Raw genomic sequence first — 21,613 nt, 5'->3', positions numbered from 1 at the left:
AGGGACGAGTCTCCGGCGGTCTCCCCCCCCTACCGCGGTGGGATCGGTTCATGAATAATTTATGAAGCGGTGCGGCGGAAAGCCCCGCCCCCAACGCCCGAACCCACCGAGTCCCGCCTCCGAGCGCCGAGCGCTGCCGGAAGCGGCCGGAAATTGCCGAAGCTACCGGAGATTTCCGAAGCGTCGCCGGAAGTAACCGGAGATTGCCGAAGCCACCGGAGATTGCCGAAGTGCTCCTCCAGACCGCGGCCTGCGCCGCCGCGGTCTTGCCCGCTCGCCCCGCCCGCGCCGTCTGCTCCCCGGCCCGGCCACCGCCGCTGGGAAAGGCCGCGGCTTGGGCCTACTGCCGGGCGGCGGAGGAGGTGCGAGCCCGGGGTGGTGATAGCGGCCTCAGGGACGGCGGGAAAGGGTCTGAAGGAGGCGAGGAGGGGTCGTGGATGGTGGGAGAGGCTGCGGGGAGGGGGGGCGTTGGGACGGGGGGAGCAGGAGGGTTTGGGGGCCGTTAGGGACAGGGAAGGGGAAATGGGGGGGAGCAGGAGGATTTGGGGGCGGGAAGAGGCAAGAAAAGGGAGTTTTGGGGGGAGCAGGAGGGTTGGGGGGCAGTTCGGGGCAGGGAAGGCATATTTCGGGGAGCAGGAGGTTTTGGGGGTAGGGAGGCTTGTTTTGGGGGAGCAGGAGGGTTTGGGGGGGCACCTAGAGGCAAGGAGGGGGGATTTGGGGGGAGTAGGACGTTTTGGGGGACAAGGAGGGGGTGTTGGAGGGTTTTGGGAACAGGAAGGTTATTTTGGGGGAGCAGGAGGATTTGGGGGCAAGAAAAGGGTGTTTGGGGGAGCAGGAGGGTTTGGGGGGTGCAGGAAGGTTTGGGAGACAGGGAGGGGGTATTTGGGGGGCAGTTGAAGGCAGGGAGGGGGTATTTTGGGGAGCAGGTAGGTAGAGAGGGGGTATGGGGTGCAGAGGGGGGTATTTTGGGGGAGCAGGAGGGTTTGGGGGGTCAGGGAGGGGGTATTTCAGCCCCCTGTCACTAGCAGGGTCTCCGTGTCACCAGTGGGGTCCACGTCACTCCATTCCCTGTCACCGGGGGGGTGTCCCCCCGGCATTGGTGGCGTCTCCGACCTGGTGGGATCTTGTCACCGTCACCAGTGGGGTCCCTGTGTCCTGGGGTCCACAACCTGGGAAATTGTGGGGTACAACGGGACCTGGGGGTGGGTGCAACAGCACCCTACAGCTGGCAACACGGCTGGGGACGTTGGGGGACACAAGAGCTCGTCACAGAGGTGTGACGGGGGGCACACCTGGGACGATGGTACAGCAGCGCACGGGCAGTGAGGTTACACAGTGAGGGACACGCTCGTCCCTGGGGCGTGCAGGCACACGGTGCCGCTTGTGCGGCACAGCCTGATGTACAGCAACACTGTGTGCGACACAACGCAACCCCGTCACACCGTGCAACAACGTGACGCACAGCACAACCGGCAACGCTATGCAGCGTAGCTTGACGTGCAACGCAACCTGTCACGCGACACAACCTGCAACAGCGTGCAGCACGCCCTGACACACAACACAACCCACAACGCCACACAATACAGCCTGACGCGTAGCACAGCCCACAACTCCATGCAGCACAGTCTGATGCACAACATGACACACAACCCGCAACACTGTGCAACACAACCTGCAATGCTGTAATGCACAGCCTGATGGACTATGTGACACGCAACACAACCTGTGACACTGTGCAACACAGCCCGATGTGCAACACAACCTGCAACACTGTGATGCACAGCCTGATGCACAACACAGCCCAACGTGCCGTGCAGCACAGCCCAACGCACACACAACCGACAATGGTGTGCAGCACAGCCTGACATGCAACACAACTTGCCGCACAGCGTGACCTGCAGCACCATGCACCATAGCAGGACACACAACACAAGCCACAACCCTGCAAAGCACAACCTGCTGTACAGTACAGCCTGCAACCCTGTGCGGCACAATCTAACATACAGCAACACGCAACACCAAGCAGCAGCGCAGCCGGACACGCAACGCAATCCGCAACACCCTGCAGCACAACCTGATGTACAACACAACCCCCAAGACTGTGCAACACAGCCTAATGTGCGGCACAACACAGCATGCAACACTGTGTGGCACAGCGTGACATACAACATGACCCGTGACACACAACACGACCCGTGACGCTGTGCACTACAGCCTGACACACCACACAACCCTCGACACTGTGCAGCACAGCCTGGCATACAACACGGCGTGCAACAGCGAGCAGAACAGTCTGATGTACAATATAGCCCACAACACCGTGCAGCACAGCCTGACGCGCACCACAACCCGCCACACAACAACGACCCACAACACTGTGCAGCACAACATGATGTACATCATGACCCGCAACACCATCCAGCGCAGCCTGACATACAGCACAACCTGCTGCGTGACACAACCTGCGACCATGTTCCACAACCAACCACGCAACACAACCTGCATGTGCAATACAACCCACTGCACAACACAACCCGCAACACCGTGTGGCACAGCCTGACGTGCGACACAGCCTACAACACCACGCAGACCAGACTGACGTACAATACAGTCCACAACACCGTGCAGCACAATGTAGCTGGCAATACGGTGACAACGCGACACAACATGACGCAACTTGCGACACGGTGCAATGCCGGGAACATGGTGCTACAGCCGAGGCCCCAACACACACAGAGACACACACGCTGAGCTGTGGTCTGTGGTACCCCCAGCCACGTACGTTGTGTCAGCGGTTGTGTTCCCTGTGTGTGCTGTTGTGTCCCGTCGTGTCCGTGGTTGTGTCCCTGGTTGTGCCCACACTTGCGTCCAGTCATATCTCAGTTGCGTCCCCCGTTGTGTGCTGTTGTACCCCGGCTGTGTCTGTGGTTGTGTGCCACTGTAGCCCCAGCTGTGTCCCCCGGTTGTGTCCCCGGTTGTGTGCTGCTGTACCCCAGGTTGTGTCCCATGGTTGCACCCCAAGCTGCCGTACCCAGAGTTGTGCCCCCCAGTTGTGCCCCCAGTTGTGTCCCACCAACACCCCCATCAGTGTCCCTGGTTGTGCCCCTGGTTGTGTGCTGCTGTACCCCCAGTTGTGTCCCCCGGTTGTGTCCCCAGTTGTGTCCCACCGTACCCCCAACTGTGTCCCACTGTACCCCCACCCTGGGGTGTGTCCCCCGGTTGTGTCCCCCATCTGTGCCCCTGCTTCTATCCTCCACTTGTGCCCCACTGTGCCCCTGGTTGTGCCCCCCCGACTCCCCGTCTGTGTCCCCTAGTTGTGTGCTGCCGTACCCCCACCCCGACTGCGTCCCCCGGTTGTGTCCCACTGTCCCCCCGGTTGTGCCCCCCAGTTGTGTCCCACTGTCCCCCCGGTTGTGTCCCCCGGTTGTGTCCCACCGTCCCTCCGACTGTGTCCCCCGGTTGTGTCCCACCGTCCCCCCCGTTGTGCCGCCTGACTGTACCCCCGGTTGTGCCCCCGGTTGTGTCCCCCTCGCCGTCCCCCCGTCCACGTCCCCTTGTCTCCCCGTTCCTCCGCCATCCCCCCCAACGGGGGGACGCCTGCCCGGTTTCCCCGTCGTCCCCCCCCGTGTCCCCCCCGTGTCCCCCGTGGCGTGGGGCGGGGGGGGGGCTCCCTCCCACCCGGGGCCCAACGGCGCCGCCTCCATCTTGTGCCGCCGCCGCCGCCGCCGCCGCCGTCACGACATCAACCGGCCCCGGGACAGGCCCCGGTAACGACCCCCCTGGCACCGGGACCCCTGGGGGGAACCGGGACACTCCCCTGGATCGGGACCCCCCCCGACACCCACCCCTGGGGGACACTGGGACCCCCCACTCCGTATCGGGCCTGTCACGGGATCGGGACGCCACCCCCCCCCCCCCCCCCCGGTACCGACCCCCCCGGTGAACAGGGGGGTCCTTACCGGGCTGATGACCCCCTCAGCCCCCCCCATTGCCCTGGGTACCCGCCCACCCCCAAAATGCCCCCGCCGGGACCCCCAAAGTGCCCTGGGATCCCCCAAAGTGCCCCGCCCCCCTGCAACACCCTCCCATGACCCCCCCCGCACCCCCAAAATGTCCCTACCCCCACCCCGGGCCCCCACCCCGGACCCCCCCAAATGGCACTCACCCCCAAGACCCCCCTGCACACCCCCCCAAGGGCTGCTGGGATGGGGGGAGTCTGAACCCGGGGGTTTCGGGGGGGTTTCGGGGGGCAGCCGGGTAGGGTTGTGCGTGTGCGACTGTTGGGGGGCTGGGGGGGTGCGGCTGCGTGTTTGTGCAGGCGGTTGCGTGTCGGCGCGCGGGCGGGTGTGGGGTGCGCGCCCGTGTGTCGGTGTGCGGGGCGGGTGTCCGTGTGCGGTTGTGTGCGTCAAGTGTCCGTGTGCGGTTGTGCAGCCGCGTGTGGTTGCGGGGGGGTTGGTTGTGCGTCCGTGGGTGGTTGTGTGTGTCAAGTGTCCGTGTGCAGTCGTGCATCCGTGTGCCGTCGCGAGTGCGTCATGTTCGTGCACGGTTGTGCATCTGTGTGTGATTGTGTCAAGCGTCCGTGTGTGGTTGTGTGTGTCAAGTGTCCGCGTGCAGTTGTGCATCTGCATGGCATCATGAGTGGGTCGTGTGTCCATGTGTGGTTGTGTGTTGTGTCCGTGTGTTGTATCTGTGTGTGGTTGTGCATCCGCATGTCGCTCTGTGTGTCAAGTGTCCGTGTGCGGTTGTACACCCATGTGTGATTGTGAGCGTTGAGTGTCCGTGTGCAGTTGTGCACCCATGGGTGGTTGTGAGTGTGTCGTGTCCGTGTGCGGTTGTGCGTCTGTGCGTGCTTGTGTGTCGTGTCCGTGTCTGGTTGTGTGTGTCAAATATCTGTGTGCGGTTGTGCGTCCATGTGCGGTTGTGCATCCACATGTGATTGTGAGTGTCACGTGCCCACGTGCGGTTGTGTGTCCGTGTGTGTTGTGCGTTGTGTCACATTGTGCACGCGTGTGAGGGGTGTCAGGGTGAGGGTGTGAGCGCCGGTTGTACCATTGCGTGTGTGTCAGTCTACTGGCACAGGCATGAGACACGCGTGTGCGATGGTTGTGCGCTGCGTGTGCGTGCAGGGTGCATTCACGTGCTTGTCGGTGTGCAGGTGCAGGTGCTGTGCGCCTGTAGCGTGTGTGCGCACGTGTGTGTGCAGGGTGTGAGCACGGTCTGTGTGTGCGTGTGGTGGTCATGCGTGTGTGCACACGTGTGCAGACGTGACGCACGTTTGCTCTGTGCAGGGTGTTTGCGCTGTGGGTGTTGTGTGCGTTGTGTACGTGCATGCACGGTGTGCGTGTGCAGGTTGTGTATATGTGTGTGCTCTGCGCGTGTGTGCTGCGGGTGTTGTGTGCATTGTGTACGTGCGTGGACTGTGCTGGGGGTGTGCCCACGCCGTGGGTGTTGTGTACGTGCTGTTGTGTGCAGTGCGGGTGTTGTGTGCGTTGTATATGTGTGTGCTCTCTGTGGGTGTGCTGTGGGTGTTGCGTGTGTTGTGTACATGCTGTTGTGTGCAGTGTGGGTGTTGCGTGCGTTGTATATGTGTGTGCTCTGTGCGTGTGTGCTGTGGGTGTTGCGTGTGTTATGTACGTGCACGCATTGTGTGTGTGCACAGTGTGGGTGTTGTACACGTTGTATATGTCCGTGCACTATGGCTGTTGTGTGTAGCACAGGGGTTGTGCACGTGCACGCACGGAGTGTGCGTGCAGCGCGGGTGTTGTGTACGTGCACAGACTGCGCGCCGGGTGTTTGTGCACAGCGCGGGTGTTGTGTGCTCTATGTGCGTACGTGTGCTCTGTGCCTGAGTGTGCAGTGCAGGTGTTGCGTGTGTTGTGTACGTGTGTGCAGTGCAGGTGTTGCGTGTGTTGTGTATATGCACGCACTATGTATGTGTGTGCAGTGCAGGTTGCATGCGTGTGCGTGTGTTGCATGTGTGCATGCCATAGGTGTTGCGTGTGTCGTGTAGGTGCATGGACTGTGCATGCTGCGGTTGTTGTGTGCGTTGTGTATGTGCTGGTGTGTCCAGTGCAGGTGTTGCGTGTGTCATATACGTGCACGTATTCCGTGCACGTGTGTGCTGTGGGTGTTGCGTGCACTCTGTGTGTGTGCAACACGGGTGTTGTGTGCATTGTGTATGCGCGTGCACAGTGTGTGTGTGCGGTGCAGGTGTTGCGTGTGTGCTGTGGGTGTTGCGTATGTGCACAGACTGTGTGCTGGGGGTGTTTGTGCACAGCGTGGGTGTTGCATGCACTCTGTGTGTGTGCGCGCTGGGGGTGTTGTGCGCGTTGTGTATGTCCACGGGCTGCGTGCTGGGGGTGTTCGTGCATTCTGTATGTGTGTGTAGTGCAGGTGTTGCACGTGTGGCATGTGTGCACCGCCTGGGCACAGCGTGCACACACCGGAGATATTGTGTGCGTTGTGTACACGCGTGGACTCCGCACGCGGCGGTTGTTGTGTGCGTTGCGTACGTGCTGGTGTGCGCAGTGTGGGTGTTACCCGTGCTGTGTACGTGCACGTACTCCGTGTGTGTGTGTGCGGCACAGGTGTTGCACACGCTACAGGTGTGCATGGACCGTGCACGGTGTGCGCACGCTGTGGGTGTTGCCTGTACGTTGTGTGCACGCTGTTGTGTGCGGCGCAAGTGTTGTGCGCGTTGTTGACGTGCATGCACGGGGTGGGTGCGTGCAGCGTGGGTGTTGTGCACATTGTACACGCGCGTGCGCCGTGTGTGTGTCCTGCGGGTGTTGCGTACGTTGTACCCGTGTGTGTTCTACGGCTGGTGTGTGCAGTGCAGGGGTGCGCGTGCGCGTCCACGAGCCGGGGCTGCCGCGCGTGTTGCGGAGGCGCACGCGCTGGGCGTGCGTGTGCGCAGCACGGGTGTTGCACGCGCGCACGGGCGCGCGGCCCGTTCATGGTGCGCCTGTGCGTATCCCCGCCGCGTCGCACACGTTACACGCGCGCACCCGCCGTGCCGTGCACCGCCTGTCCCCCCACCGGGTGGGTGGGTGGGTGGGTGTCCGTACGTCCACCCCCGCCTGTTGCACCCCCCCTTTTCTGCCTGTACACGTGTGCGACTGTAGCCTGCGTCACCCCAACCTGCGGGCCGAGGGGTGTCTCCAGCCCCTGGCGCACACTTGGGGAGCGTGGTGACACGTCCGTCACCCGTGTCCGCCTGTGTGCGTCACCCACCTGACCCCACCCTCGCACCCCCCCCTTCCCCCCCAGCCTCCTCCGCTGCTGCCTGTTCCTTTAACAACACCCGACGCAAGGGCTTGTGGTAGGAAGGGGGCCTCGTGACATCACTCCCAGCCCAGCCAATGAGCATCCAGGTGAGCCCTGACGTCTGCATTCCCTGCTATCCCATTGGCCCACGGGGGGTGTGACATGGGGCGGGGTCCCCCTTTTTCTCTGCTCCCTCATTGGCTGCAGGTGAAAGGTCTTTCCCCTGGCAGGACCTTGGGGGGGGAGGGGGGGGTTGTTGGGTGGGGGGAGGGGTGTTGGGGGGGTTGTTTCCATGGCAACAGTTGGGTGACATCTTCCCCCCCCCCCATCACCACGGTGTCCTCCATCACCGGGGATGCCACCGCCTGTTGCCTCTCGGTGACGGTGACGTCCCCGTCATCGCCGGATGGAGGTTGTCAGGCGTCTCCGGTGGTACTTTGGCGGGGGGGGTGGGGGGTGGGGGTAAGAAAAGGCGGGGAGGTGTTGGCCCCCCGCTGGTGACACTTGGGGTCCCCTCCCTGGTGACCCCCGGGGTGGGTGGGGAAGGGGGACGAGGGGTGTCCGGGTGTTTCCTCGCGGGGTTGTTCCGGTTGACGGAGGGTTTCCGGGGTGGGGGGTGGAGGGGGTGTGGATGGGGGAGGGGGTGTGCATGGGGAAGGGGGGGGGGTGTGGGGGATGTGGAGGGGGCGTGTGCATGGGGGGGGGTCCCCTCCACCTGTGCCCCCCCCCCGTCCCTGTAGGCCTCCAGCTGTAGCCGCTGCGTCAGGTTGTTCCCCTCCCCCTTGACCCCACCCCCGCTGTCATCGGTTGTACCCAGGGTGTCCCCTCCCCTGCCCTGTGTCACCTCCTGTCTGACTGTACCCCCACCCCTGCTGCAGCCCCTCCCCACGACCCACTTGGCACACCCCCCCGCCCCCCCCCCCCGTCAGGCGGTGCCTCCCCCAGCCCCACAACTGTACATCCCACCCCCCTCCCAGTTGCATCTGCCTGTGCGGGAAACATACACCTTCGTGACATCACTCTGATGACATCACACCATAGCTGACATGCATCCCCCTGATGACATCACGTCCACACATCCCAGGAGAGTTTTACCTGGCTGTACCCATCACCGTGGGGCACAGTCAGCTTCCCCCCTCCCAGTGACATCACGCTTGTCTCCCTTGCAGTGATGATGACATCATACTGTACGTCATGTCCCCGGTCCCAACCTCCACGACATTCCCATGACATCACGTGTCCCATGTCAAGTGATACCCAGAGACGCACACCCCTGCTGCCATTTTGTCACCTGCTGCTATTTTGTCACCCATTGCCATTTTGTCACCCGCTGCTGCCACTTTGTCGCCCACCACCATTTTGTCACCCGTTGCCATTTTGTCACCCGCTACCATTTTGTCACCTGCTTCCATTTTGTCACCCGCTGCCACTTCGTCACCTGCCACCATCTTGTTACCCATTGCTATTTTGTCACCCGCTACCACTTTGTCACCCGTTGCCATTTTGTCACCCTCTATTTTGCCACCTCCTGACACTTTGTCATCCTCTTCCATTTTGTTGCTCGCTACCATTTTGTCACCAGCTGTCATTTTGTCACCCGCATGCACATGCGTTGTACCACCAGACTGTGACCCCCTTGTTGCCTCCAAATGTAGCGTCCCCCTCCACGATGACTGACTGTTGCTGGCACAGCCGGAGACAGGAGCCAGGACTGAAGTGCCCCTGCCTGTCCCTGCCTCACTACAGCCCCGGGGGGCTGGTGCGGTGATTGCGTGCTGTAGTCGTGTCACACCTTGCACCTGTGGTTGTGGTGTGATGTGGTTGGGACACCTCTGGGAACCACGGGCAGCCTGCTGGGTGTATCAGGAGACACTTCTCTGCCTGTACCTGCCTTGCTTTATCACCCCTCCGACTGTAGCCAGGCTACACTGCTCTGCCTGTACCTGCCTTGCTTTATCACCCCTCCGACTGTTGCCAGGCTACACCGCTCTGCCTTTACTGGTCTTGCTTTATCACCCCTCCGACTGTAGCCAGGCTACACCGCTCTGCTTCTACCGGCCTTGCTTTATCGCCCCTCCGACTGTAGCCAGGCTACACCTCCTTCCCATCTCTGCCTGGCAGGGATCCTGACTCTGTCGTCCGCCTGTTGCTGCCTGACAACAGTCATACGGCCGGCTGTTTCCCAAGCACCAAATCTCCCCTACCCATCCTCCATCCCGGGGACACCCCGTCTGGGTGTTCCTGCCTGCGCCCCCCCCTCCTCGGCACCCTGGGTACCCCCGTGTCTGGGTGTACTGACCCCGCTCCGTTCCCCCCCTCCCAGGAGGCCCTGCCGGCTGTGACCCCCCACCGAGGACCCCCGGAGCAGCAACACCTAGTCCATGAGGCCTCCGCTCACAGGTAGGTGCTGTTGCCGTGGCAACCCTGCCTGGACAACCCCTGCGTCTCCATGGCGACCTGCCTGATCTAGAACCCCTCCCATCGCCACGGCAACCCGTGGGATCTAGAACCCCCCACCACCGTGGCAACGGGTTGGATCCTGCCCCACGGTGCTGTGCGGCGATGCTGGGGGTGGCAGATCCTGCCCCATGGTGATGTGGAGTGATGCTGTGGGGCTGGATCCTGCCCCACGGTGCTGTGAGGTGATGCTGGGGGGCCAGATCCTGCCCCATGGTGCTGTGGGGTGATGCTGGGGGTGGCAGATCCTGCCCCACAGTGCCGTGAGGAGATGCTGTGGGGCCAAATCCTGCCCACGGTGCTGTGGGGAGGTGCTGTGGGGCTGGATCCTTCCCCACAGTGCCATGGGGTGATGCTGGGGGGCCAGATCCTGCCCCGCAGTGCTGTGGGACGATGCTGGGGGGGGCCAGATCCTGCCCCAGGGTGCCACGGGGTGCTGCTGTGGGGCCATGGGGTGCGGGGACCGGATCCCAGGGTGCCATGGGGCACGGGGGCCAAATCCTGCAGGGAATCGGGGCGACGGGGGGCCGGATCCGGCGTCGCCGTGGGGCGCGGGGGGCCGGATCCTGGCCCGGGCGGCGACGCTGGCCCCGGTCCCGGGTGGGCGATCGGCCAAGGCGGCTTCGGCTCCTCCGACGAGCTGGGGCCTGGAGGGGGGGGCCGGGGGGGGGGGAAGGATCCGGCCGCTGCGCACATCCGGGATCTCCCGGGATCCGGGGGGGGCCGCACCCTGCACCAGGTAGAGCCAGGCCCCCCCCAACCCCCTTCCCCCCCCCACTGGATCCCTGGGGATCCCAAGGGCCGGGGGTGGATCCTGGAGGGAGGGGGCAGCTGGGCTGAGAGGGATCCCATGGGATGGGGGGGGGAGATCCCAGCCTGGATGGGATCTGGGATCTGCCAGGATCTGTGGGGCTGGAGCTGAGCTGGGCTGGAGCTGGGATCTCCTGGGAACTGTGGGGCTGGATCCCAGCTGGGATGGGTCTGAGACGTGCCAGGATCCGTGGGGCTGGATCCCAGCTGGGATGGAGCCGGGATCTGCCAGGATCTGGGGGGCGGGATCCCAACTGGGATGGAGCTGGGGTGTCCTGGGAATCCGTGGGGCTGGAGATGGAGCTGGGAGCTGCCAGGATCTGTGGGGCTGGATCCCAGCTGGGATGGAGCTGGGCTGTCCCAGGATCTGTGGGGCTGGAGATAGGCGAGAATGGGTCCGGGATCTGCCAGGATCTGGGGGGCTGGATCCCAGGTGGGATTAAGCTGGGGTGTCCTGGGATCCGTGGGGCTGGAGCTGAGCTGGGACGGAGCTGGGATCTCTCAGGATCTGGAGGATTGGATAGAGATGGGGATGGGTCTGGGATCTCCTGGCATCTAGGGGGTGGGATGTTGGCAGAGATGGAGCTGGGATCTGCCAGATTCTGTGGGGCTGGAGCTGAACTGGAATGGAGCTGGGACCTTCCAGGATCTGTGGGGCTGGATCCTGGTGGAGATGGAGGTGGGATCTCCTGGGATCCATGGGCCTGGAGCTAAGCTGGGGTGGGTCTGGAGTCTCCTGGGATCTGCAGGGCTGGGGCTGAGCCGTGATAGATGTGGGATCTCCCAGGATCCGTGGGGCTGGGCATCGGTTGGGCTGGATCCTGGATCACCTGGGGTCTGTGGGGCTGGAGCTGAACTGGGGTGGAGTTGGGATCGCCTGGGATCGGTGGGGCTGGATCCCAGCTGCAATGGAACTGGGATCTTCCAGGATCCGTGGGGCTGGAGCTGAGCTGGGATGCAGCTGGAATCTCTGGTGATCTGTGGGGCTGGATCTCAGCTGGGATGGAGCTGGGATCTCCCAGAATCCGTGGGGATGGATATAAGTGGGGCTGGAGCTGGGAGCTCCTGGGATCTGGGAGGCCGGATGGTCCCGGGGGTGGATTTGGGATCCCCGGGGCCCCGGGGGTCTGGCTGTTGCCTGCAAAGGAGCTGGGATCTGCCGGGACCCATGGGGCTGGATCTCGGCCGTGGCAGAGTGGGGATCTCGGGGGGGATCTTGATCTTGGGGGGATCCCATGACCCCTGGGGGATCCCTGGGGGGATCCCATGAACTTGGGGGGATCCCATGATTGGGAGGGGATCCCTTGACCCTTGGGGGGGGTCCCATGATCTTGGGGGGATCCCTTGACCCCGGGAGCCATCCCAGACCCCCAGAGGTGCCGTGGGGCAGAGCAGGGAATGCTGGGAAAGGTGGGGGGTGGTCTGGGGAGGGTCATTAAGAGGGATCCAGTAATGAGCTGGGGGGGGGGGGAGGATCCTGGGGGTGGGGGACAGGAGAGGGGTCCTAAGGGGTAGGGGGGGCAGGTTGGGGGGCAGCATGGGGGGCTAGTGGGGTTGGGGGGGGCAGACTCTGGGCTGGCTGTGGGTGGGTCACGCTGCGGGGCAGCCCTAGGGATGGAGGTACCGTGGGTCACACCGTGGGGCAGCCCCACTGCCACAGGTCATGCTGTGGGTCACGCTGTGGGGCAGCCCCAGGGATGGAGGTGCCATGGGTCGGGCCACGGTTCAATTCATGGGGCAGGCCGTGGGTCACACTGTGGGTCGGCTGTCGTGCCGTTCGTCACGCCGTGGGTCACGCCACGGGTGACACCGTGGGTCGGCCTGTGGGTGACTCCGTGGGTCACGCTACGGGGCAGCCCCCGCCTTGCGGGTGGCACTGTGGGTCGTGCTGTGGGTCAGGGGGTGACGCCGTGGGTCACGCCACGGGTGACGCCGTGGGTCGCACCGTGGGTCAGGCCACGGCTGACCCCGTGGGTCGCGCCGTGGGTCAGGCTGCGGGGGTCACCGTGGCACGTGCTGTGGGGCAGCCTCGGGCTCGCGGGCGATGCCGGGGGGTGACGCTGCGTGCGGCGCCGTGGGTCGCGCCGTGGGTCGCAGCCGCGGCGGCTCCCGCAGCCATTTTAGCCGCCGGCCGAGGAGGCCCCGACGCAAAATGGCTTCTTGGTGCCGCGGGGGGGGCGGGGGCCGGGGCGCGCCGTGGGGCTGGGACGCTGTGGGGCAGGGACCCTCAGCCCCATGGCACAGGGGGGACCCTGCCCTGCCCCGTGGCGTGGGGATGCCCTGCCCCACGGCACAGGGACACCCCCCCCCCGCAGCCCCATGGCATGGGGACACCCTGACCCACAGCGTGGGGGGCAGCGGGTAGTCGGTGGGAGTGGGTGTCAGTGGATGTGTGGGGCTGGGGGAGCCCAATCCATGGGGCTGGGGGACCCTACTCTGTGGGGCTGGGGGGGGGCACATGTGGGGCTGAGGGAGCGTGATATGTGGGGCTGGGGGACCCACGAACTGTGGGGCTGGGGGGGTCCCCATGCTGTGGGGCTGGGGACCCGGATCTGTGGGGCTGAGGGAGCCCTAAATTTGGGGGCTGGGGGACCCTAATCCATGGAGCTAGCCCCCCGTTGTGTGGGGCTGATGGAATCCTAAACTGTGGGGCTAGAGGACCCTGATCTGTGGGGGGGCTGGGGGACCCTGATATGTGGGGCTGGGTGTGAGGATGCTGTGGGGCCGGGGACCCCCATGCAGTGGGGCTGGCTGGGCCACGGGGGCCCCCAGGGACCCACAGAAGGGACCCCATGGAGGGAACTCAGGTGTCCGAGTGTCCCCAAATAGGGGACCCAGGCGTCCAGTCAGCCCCATAGAAGGGACCCCGGCAGCCGAGAGACCCCATGGAGAGGACCCAGGCATTCAGGTGACCCCCAAAACGGGACCCAGGCATCTGGGCCCCCCCAAATAGTGGACCCAGGCATCTGGGCGACCCCAAATAGGGGTCCCAGGGGTCTGGCCAGCCCCATAGAAAGGACCCAGGCATCCGGGCACCCCATAGAAGGGACCTCAGTGCCCAAGTGACCCCATGGAGAGGACCCAGGCATCCGGGCGCCCCGAAACAGGGGACCCAGGCGTCCGGGTGACCCTGTAGAGAGGACCCAGCTGTCCAAATGTCCCCAAATAGGGGGCCCAGGCATCCGGGCCCCCCATCCCCACTGACTCCCCGTATCCCACAGGTGGGCGCCGCGGGGATGGCTCCGGTCGTGGAGGTGTCGGACGCCGGGCATTGCCGTTCGTTACTGGTGGAGCTAAACGAGCAACGGTTGAGAGGCCAATTCTGTGACGTCACCATCATCGCCGAGGACACCAAATTCCGAGCCCATAAAAACGTCTTGGCCGCATCCAGCCCCTTCTTCAAACAAGCTTTGGCCGAAGAACCCACCTGCCCAACCCCTGCCCAAGTTTTGGAGCTTCCCGGTGTCCAAGCCGGCGTCTTCTCCGACGTCCTCAACTTCATCTACAACTCCCGCTTGGCCGTCCCGTCGCAGGCAGCTGCCCGCGAGTTGGGCGCCGTTGGCCGACGGTTGGGTATCTCTTGCCTCCAAGGGTTGGAAGTGGGGACCCCCAAGGAGATGAACGGATCTTGGACCCCCCCCGTGACGGGGGATCCCCGCTCACCCGCCGCCCCCGTTGATTTAACCTGCCCGCCACGGTCGAGCGATACGCCGGCGGTTGCCGAACCGGTGACGGCGTCGCCGTCATCGGCATCGTCGTCATCGTTGCGTTGCGGGTTGTGCGGTCGAGGGTTCAGCACGGCGGCGGCGTTGGGATTACACGCCAAACTTCACCGTGGGCGCCGGGGTTTGGCGTGCCGGCATTGCGGCAAGAGCTTCATCCACGTCAAGAGGTTGCAAACCCACGAGGTCCTCTGCAAGGACGGCCATCGCGACGGTGACGCCGTCACCACCAACACCGCCACGCCGACACCGAAACAAGGCAAGAAGGCATTGCTGTTGCGTCACCGGGCGTTGGAGTTGATCCCCGAGCAGGAACCGGTGGTGAAGGTGGTGGACGGGCACGTGGTCTACCTGTGTGGGGTTTGCCAACGCTCCTACATGACGCTCTCCAGCCTGAAGCGTCACGCTAACGTCCACTCTTGGCGACGCAAGTACCCTTGCCGTTATTGCGACAAGGTCTTCGCTTTGGCCGAATATCGCACCAAACATGAGGTCTGGCACACCGGCGAACGCCGCTACCAGTGTATCTTCTGTTGGGAGACCTTCGTCACCTACTACAACCTCAAGACCCACCAGAAAGCCTTTCACGGCATCAACCCAGGGCTCATCTCCTCCGAGAAGACGCCCAACGGCGGCTACAAGCCCAAACTCAACGCCCTCAAGCTCTACCGGCTCTTGCCCATGCGGGCGCACAAGCGACCCTACAAGACCTACAGTCAAGGCTTGGTGGCTGATGGGATCCTCTTGCCGACGGCCAATCCGGTAGAGCCATCGGCGACCGTCGGCGCTTTCCCATCGCCAAGACCCGAACCGGCGTCGGTCATTGCCTACGGGCGACCGTCAGCATCGGTCATCGTTCATAGCGGGGCGGCGGCCGCTTCCGTTATCGCCTACAATGGGAGGGCGGGGGAGGCAGCAGCGGTGCCGGCGGTGCCGGCGGCACCGGCGGCGGCGCCAGCGGCCCGGCCGATGAAGAAACAGGTGCTGCGGGATTACATTGAGGCGCAGCGAGCGGCTGGGGAGGCGCCGGTGGGTGATAGTGGGACGGCGCCAACAACCCAACCGTCACCCGCCGCCGCCGGCACCGGTTCCACCACCACCACCAGCCGTACCATGACCTACGTGGCCAAACCGGCTTACGTGGGGACGGCGGGGGAGAGCCGGGCGGCGCCGCTTTGCCAAATCACCGTCCGTATTGGCGAGGAAGCCATCGTCAAGCGGCGCATCTCCGAGACCGACCTCCGGTTGGAGACCACCGGCACCGGCACCGGCACCACCGCCTCCCCGACTGCTCACCGTCGCGCCGCCGCCACTGCCGCCTGTTCCCGCCGGAGCGGTGACGATGACAGCGATGCCGAGGACCGTCTTTGGCGCCCATATTACACCTACAAACCCAAACGGAAGACAACCGGCGGCGGTACAACCGGCGGCGGTACAACCGGCAGCACAACCGGCGCCGTCAAGGCGAAGAAATCCCGTTGGCGCCGCAAGTTGCGCTCGTTACGGTGGTCGACGGGTGACGGTGACGAAGGTGACGGTGACGCACAGTCGGGGGACGGGCACCGGCGGCGGGATTGGCAACACCCGTGCCGGGTGTGCGGGAAAACTTTCACGGCTTTGAGGAAATTACGGAAACACCAACGGGGACACGAGGGGACGTCCGGCGGGGGAGGGGGGGTGGGTGCGACCGGTCCCCCCACCCCCCGCGTGGGACGGCGGCCATCTTTGCGCTTCGCCTGTAGCCGCTGCGCCAAGGTCTGTAAGACGGCGGCGGCGCTCAGCCGGCACGCCAAACGGCATCAGGCGGAGTCGCCGCCGCCATCGCCCGCGTCGCCGCCGCCGCCGACCGTCATCGCCTACACCCCGCCGGCGGTGGCGGCGGTGAAGGAGGAAGGGGGAGGGGAAAAAGGGGGTGTCACCCCTCCCCCGCCGCCGGGTGACGCCGTCGCCGTCCCCCCCCCGATTCCCGGTGACGGGGTCGACGCGGTGACGGGTGACGAGGGGGTGTCACCGTCGCCGGGTCCCAGCGGGGGTTACCCGGTTCAGGAACAACCTTTGGCTCTACTGAGGCGGGGGGGGGACCCCGAAATTGGGGGAGGGGGGGGAGGGGGAGGGGGGCAAAGGGGGGGACCCCCCCGACCCCCCCCTCCTCCCCCCAGCTTCCCCCTCCCCTACGGCCCCCGGCTGGTGGCCGCGTACCCCTACCCCTTCCCCCTCCCCCTGGCCCTCAACGTGGTGCTCCCCGAAAACGAGGGTTTTTTGGGGGGGGGAGGGGGGGGTGTCCCCCCTCCCCTCCCCCCCTCCGTACCCCCCACTTTTGGCTTCCCCGGAGGGGGAGGGGAGCGACCCCGGAAAGCGGGGGGGGGCACTTGAGGAGGGGGGTGGGGGGGGTGGGGTGGGGGGGTCCTGCCCCAGAGAGGGGGGTGGGGGGCCCCAGAGGTGGGGGGGCCCCATAGCATGTGGGGGGCCCTATAGGAGGTTTAGGGCCCCATAGGAAATGGGGGGCCCCTGCCCCATAGGAAGTGGGGGTGGGCATAGCATGGGGGGGCCCATAGGAGGTGGGGGGCCCCAATAGGAGATGGGGGGCCCATAGCATGGGGGGGGCCGCATAGGAGGTTGAGGGCCCCATAGGAAATGGGGGGCCCATAGGATGGGGGGGGCCCTATAGGAGATGGGGGACCCTGCCCCATAGGGGGAGATGGGGGGGGTCCTATAGCATGGGGGGAGGGGCATAAGAGTTTGGGGGGGCCCATAGGAGATGGGGGGGTCCCCAGGTGAGTAGGGGGGCTCCAGCCCTATAGGGGAAGTGGGGGGCCCCATAGGAAATAGTGGGGGTCCCCCCTACCCCATAGGAGAAATTGGGGGGGGTCTTCTGCCCCATAGGAGATGGGGGGGGCTCCATGGGGGAGGTTGGGGATCTCTCTCCCATAGGGGACGCCGGTGGGGACCCCCCCCTTGGGACTTGGGGGGCAGAGGGACCACCCCCCCCATAATGCCATGGGGTGGGGGGCAGGATCTGGGGGTGCCACAGGGACCAGTATGGGAATGGGGGGGGGCACTGGGTATACTGGGGAGGCTCCCAGTCACCTCAAACTGGGGGGGAATGGGACAGGGTCTGGGCCCCCCCCAGTATAGGGACCCCCCCCAGTATAGGGAACCCCCCCCCAGTATAGGGCCCCCCCTCAGTATAGCGGACACCCCCCAGTATAGGGGACCCCTCCAGTATAGAGGACCCCCCCATTATAGGGGAACCCTCATTATAGGCCCCCCCCGAGTATAGGGGACCCCCAATATACTTGGACCCCCCCCAGTATAGAGAAACCCCCCAGTATAGGGCCCCCCCAGTATATTGGGGCCCTCCAGCATAGTGGAGCCCCCCCAAAATAGTGGGGGACCTCCCCCAGTATAGGGGGCCCCCCATTTCCCCCCCCGCAGAATTTTGCACCCCCAAACCCCCAAACGGGCCCCCCCCACTATAAGGGGCCCCCCCAATAAATCAGGGCCCCTCCCCAATAAACCGGGGTCCCCCCCACTATCCCGGGGCCCCCCCAAAACCCGACACCCCCCCACCCCCCCCCGCCCTTGGCACCTTACGGCATCGCAGTGACATTCCAGCGTGTGTCCCCCCCCAAATCCCACCCCCGGCGTGCGAGGGGCGTGCGAAGCCCCGCGTCTTCCGGTGGGGTGGGGTGGGGGACATCCTCGTGCGAGGCCCGGGCGTGCGAGGAACGTCCCCGTGCAACGCACAAGCACACGTGGCGGATCCTCGTGCAAGGCACGCCCGAGAGCGGCCTAGCCTCGTGCGGCGCGTGGGCGCGCGAGGACCACGCGCGTGCGACGCACAGCGGAGCAAGGTGTGTCCTCGTGCAATGCACGGGCAGGCAAGGCAGATCCCCGTGCGCTGCGTGGTTGCGCAAAGACCATCCTCGTGCAACGCACGGCTTGTGGGAGGAGCGTCCTTGTGCGGTGCGCGGGCGGGCAAGGTCGATCCTCGTGCGACGCCCATCCTCGTGCAAAGAACATCCTTGTGCGCCGCACGACTGCGCAAGGTGGATCCTCGTGCGTCGCACGGCCAGGCGCCGCCCGCCGTCTTCTCTGTTGCACGGCCCCGCCGCCCCTCCCGCACGCCCCCCGTGCGAGCCCCACCCTCGTGCCTCACACGAGCGTGCACGGCTGGCACCGCCCTCCTCGTGCCACACCCGTGCCACGCCCCATCCCCGTGCAAGGCCCCGCCCCTGCCCCGCGCAAGGCCCATCTTTATGCAATGCGCCCCCGTGCAAGGTCCAGCCTCGTGCAACGCACGCCCGCGCCAGGCCCCTCTCACGCCCCCCCCCCTCGTGCAAGGCCGCCCCCACGCTATGCCCGGCCGTGCGAGGCCATCGCCCCCCCTTGCCGCGTGTGCGAGGGACGGCCTCGTGCGAGGCTCCACTTTGCACGGGGGTTGTTCTTGTGCAACACCCCTCCTTGTGCAAGGGTGGGCCTCGTGCAAAGCACATCCTTGTGCAAGACTCGTCCTCGTGCAAGGACCGTCCTTGCACGAGGCGGATCCTCGTGTGAACCCGGTCCTCGCGTGAGGCCCATCCTCACGCAAAGCCCACGCTTGAGCGAGCGTTGTCCTCGTGCAAGACCCAGCCTCGTGCGAGGGCGGTCCTTGCGCAAAGCCCACCCTCGTGCAAGACGCACCCTTGCACGAGACCCAGCCTTGTGTGAGGACCGTCCTCGTGCGAGGACCCTTCTCGCACGAGGCCGACCCTCGTGCGAGCCCGGTCCTCGTGCGAGGCTCCCCCCTCCCCTTCCCCGTGCGAGCCCCCTCGTGCACACAACCCCCCCGGCCGCGGCCCCCTCCTCCCGTTTGCACTTTCGTGGCCGCGTTTGCTACTGACTGTCCCCTTCCCCCACCCCTGCCCCTCCCCCACTTGTCTCCCCCTCCCCCACGCGTGTCCCCCTCCCCCCCCCGTGTCCCCGTCCCCGACCGCACTTTAGGGGGGACCCGCCCGAAAAAAAAAGGCAAAACCAAGCAAAAAAGGGGAAGAGTGAAAAAAATGGAGATAAAAATGGGGGGGGGGGAAGGGAGGGGAGAGGGGGGACCCTGGGGACAGTGGGGACACCGGGGGGGGGGAGGCATGAAGGGGGGGCTCCATGGGGGACGTCCCCATGGGGTGTCACCAACGGGGTGGCCTCAATGAGGTGACCTCCCTGGGGGATGTCCCCATGGGGTGTCACCAGTGGGGTGTCACCAACGGGGTGACCTCCCTGGGGGAACGTCCCCATGGGGTGTCACCAACGGGGTGACCTCCCTGGGGGAACGTCCCCATGGGGTGTCACCAACGGGGTGGCCCCAATGGGGTGGCCTCCATGGGGGACGTCCCCATGGGGTGGCCTCAGTGAGGCTTGTCCCCATTGGGATGTCCCCAACGGAGGACGTCCCCAGTGGAGGATGTCCCCATGGGGTGTCCTCCGTGGGGTGGCATCTCATGGGGGACGTCCCCAGTGAGGCGACCTCAAGAGGGGATGTCCCCAGTGGGGTGTCCCCAGCGGGGCGCCTCACGGGGGAGGGGTCCCTCAGGGGTGTCCCCCACGGGTTGTCCCCAAAGGGGTGGCCCCACTGGGGAGGGGTCCCCTTGAGTGTCCCCGTGGGGGATGTCCCCCTCTGAGGTGGCCCCACTGGGGAGGGGGTCCCCAGGGCGGTGTCCCCAGTGGGGAGGGGTCCCCGGGGGTGTGGCGGGGCGCCCCACGGCGGGGTGTCCCCGCGGTGTCCCCGCGGCGGCGGTCGGTGGCGGCGGTGACAAATGTCCACTATTTATCTGCATCAGTGAGTGTTAGAGACGCCAATAAACACCGTAGAGCTGAGCTGGCCTGAGCGGGGACACGGGGGGGGACGTGGGGGACATGGGGACATGGGGGTGACATGGGGGACATTGGGGACACTGGACATGTGGGGGGACTTGGGGACATGGGGGGACACGGGGGACATTGGAGACACGGGGACAAGGGGACACGGGGGGACACGGGGGACATTGGAGACACGGGGGGACGTGGGGGAGATGGGGACATGGGGGGACATGGGGACGTGGAGGACATTGGAGACGGGGGGGACACGGGGGGACACGGGGGACCATGATGGGGATGTGGGTGACATGGGGGACAAGGGGATGAGACATGGGGGGACACTGGGGACATGAGGGGTGACATGGGGGAACGTGGGTGGGCACATGGGGGACGCAGGGCGGTGTTGGGGACGTTGGGGGGGACGTGGAGGGGGGCACAGGGTGGCCTTGGGGACACTGGGGGATGGTGGCACCATGGAGAGGGGGGGACAACACACTGGGGGTGACACGGGGGGGTGTCCCCAAAACCAAACCCCCCACACGGAGCAGCAACAACCACAATTTATTGTACACTGGGGGGGGGGGGGGGGACGGACACCTGGGTCCCCACAGAATGGAGGGGGGCCCCCTTTTGGGGGGGGGGCAAAGGGTCTCCCTGAGCTGTGGGGGGATGGGGCATGAGGTGAGTTTTGGGGGAACCCCACCCCAGGGAAGGGTCATTTGGGGGGGACACTGGGGTGTCCCCCTCCCCACGGTGGCACCGAGCTGAGGGGGGGCCTGAGGTCTGAGGTGGGGGGAGTCCTTCAATTGGGAGGGGGGACCTCGTGTTTTGGGGTGTCCCCAGGCCCCCCCTAACTTTTGGGGTGTCTCCCCAGGGGGAGGGGGATTTGGGGGGAGGTCATAGGGTTTTGGGGTGTTCCTGAGGGGTGGCCTCAATTTGGGGGGGTTCAGTACAGGGCTACCCCCGGGGGGGGCAGTTTGGGGGTCCCCTATTTGGGGGTGCAGCCTAGGGATTCCCCAGGGGGTACCGCACTTTTGCCCCCCAGTCCAGGTACCCAGGGGGGACACCCCCACTTTTGGGCCCCCTCTATACCCCAGGGGGGACACGACCCCCATACCTAATGCCCCAGAGGGGACCCCCAGTTTGGACTGCCTCATTTTGGGGGTCCCCCCTTCCAGATACCCCACAGGGGACCCCCATTCCATATGCCTTGGGGGGGGACACCCCCCAATTCTGGAGTCCCCCATACCCCATGGGAGGGACCCCCCCCAACATTTGAGCCCCTCTTCTGGATACCCCAAGGTGGGGGGGAACCCCACTTTTGGGCTGCCCCATTTGGGGGACCCAACACAGGGGTCCCCCCCAGTCCAGATACCCCAGCGAGGGGACCCCCAATTTTAGCCCCCCATACTCCAAAGTGGGGGACTCCCACTTTTGGGGTCCCCCATTCCAGATAACCCAAGGGAGGGGACCCCCACTTTTGAGCCCCCTCCTGTACCCTACGGTGGGGAACCCCCACTTTTGACCCC

General features: G+C 65.3%; 1 protein-coding gene and 1 long non-coding RNA gene across 3 annotated transcripts; one reads left to right on the top strand and one right to left on the bottom strand.

Annotated features, from left to right (window-relative positions):
* Positions 1–959: 959 nt before the first annotated feature.
* On the bottom strand, positions 960–3,355 carry LOC142037768 (uncharacterized). The gene is made up of 3 exons (XR_012652427.1): positions 2,783–3,355; positions 1,293–1,411; positions 960–1,169 (listed from the first exon to the last, which is right to left on the bottom strand). It is a non-coding gene; the product is annotated as an uncharacterized LOC142037768 (long non-coding RNA).
* A 229-nt stretch (positions 3,356–3,584) lies between these two features.
* Positions 3,585–20,105, top strand: ZBTB4 (zinc finger and BTB domain containing 4). Of its 2 annotated transcripts, XM_075042286.1 has the most exons (4): positions 3,585–3,767; positions 7,270–7,373; positions 9,590–9,666; positions 13,755–20,105. In XM_075042286.1, the coding sequence occupies exon 4, from the start codon at positions 13,770–13,772 to the stop codon at positions 16,626–16,628; it is 2,859 nt and encodes a 952-aa protein (XP_074898387.1). In that variant the 5' UTR covers positions 3,585–3,767; positions 7,270–7,373; positions 9,590–9,666; positions 13,755–13,769; the 3' UTR covers positions 16,629–20,105. The 2 variants fall into 2 exon arrangements, with proteins under 2 accessions (XP_074898387.1, XP_074898388.1); XM_075042287.1 differs by lacking the exons at positions 3,585–3,767; positions 7,270–7,373 and adding an exon at positions 7,560–7,678.
* Positions 20,106–21,613: the final 1,508 nt, after the last annotated feature.

The sequence above is a fragment of the Buteo buteo genome, chromosome 12 (assembly GCF_964188355.1).
Source record: "Buteo buteo chromosome 12, bButBut1.hap1.1, whole genome shotgun sequence".
NCBI lineage: Eukaryota > Metazoa > Chordata > Aves > Accipitriformes > Accipitridae > Buteo > Buteo buteo.
Note: the sequence above shows the minus strand (reverse complement) of the source record. Positions and strands in the feature narration are given on the sequence as shown.

Bases quoted from the DNA above. Each gene is read 5' to 3' on its own strand.
- ZBTB4 (XM_075042286.1), top strand. From the start codon at position 13,770: ATGGCTCCGGTCGTGGAGGTGTCGGACGCCGGGCATTGCCGTTCGTTA.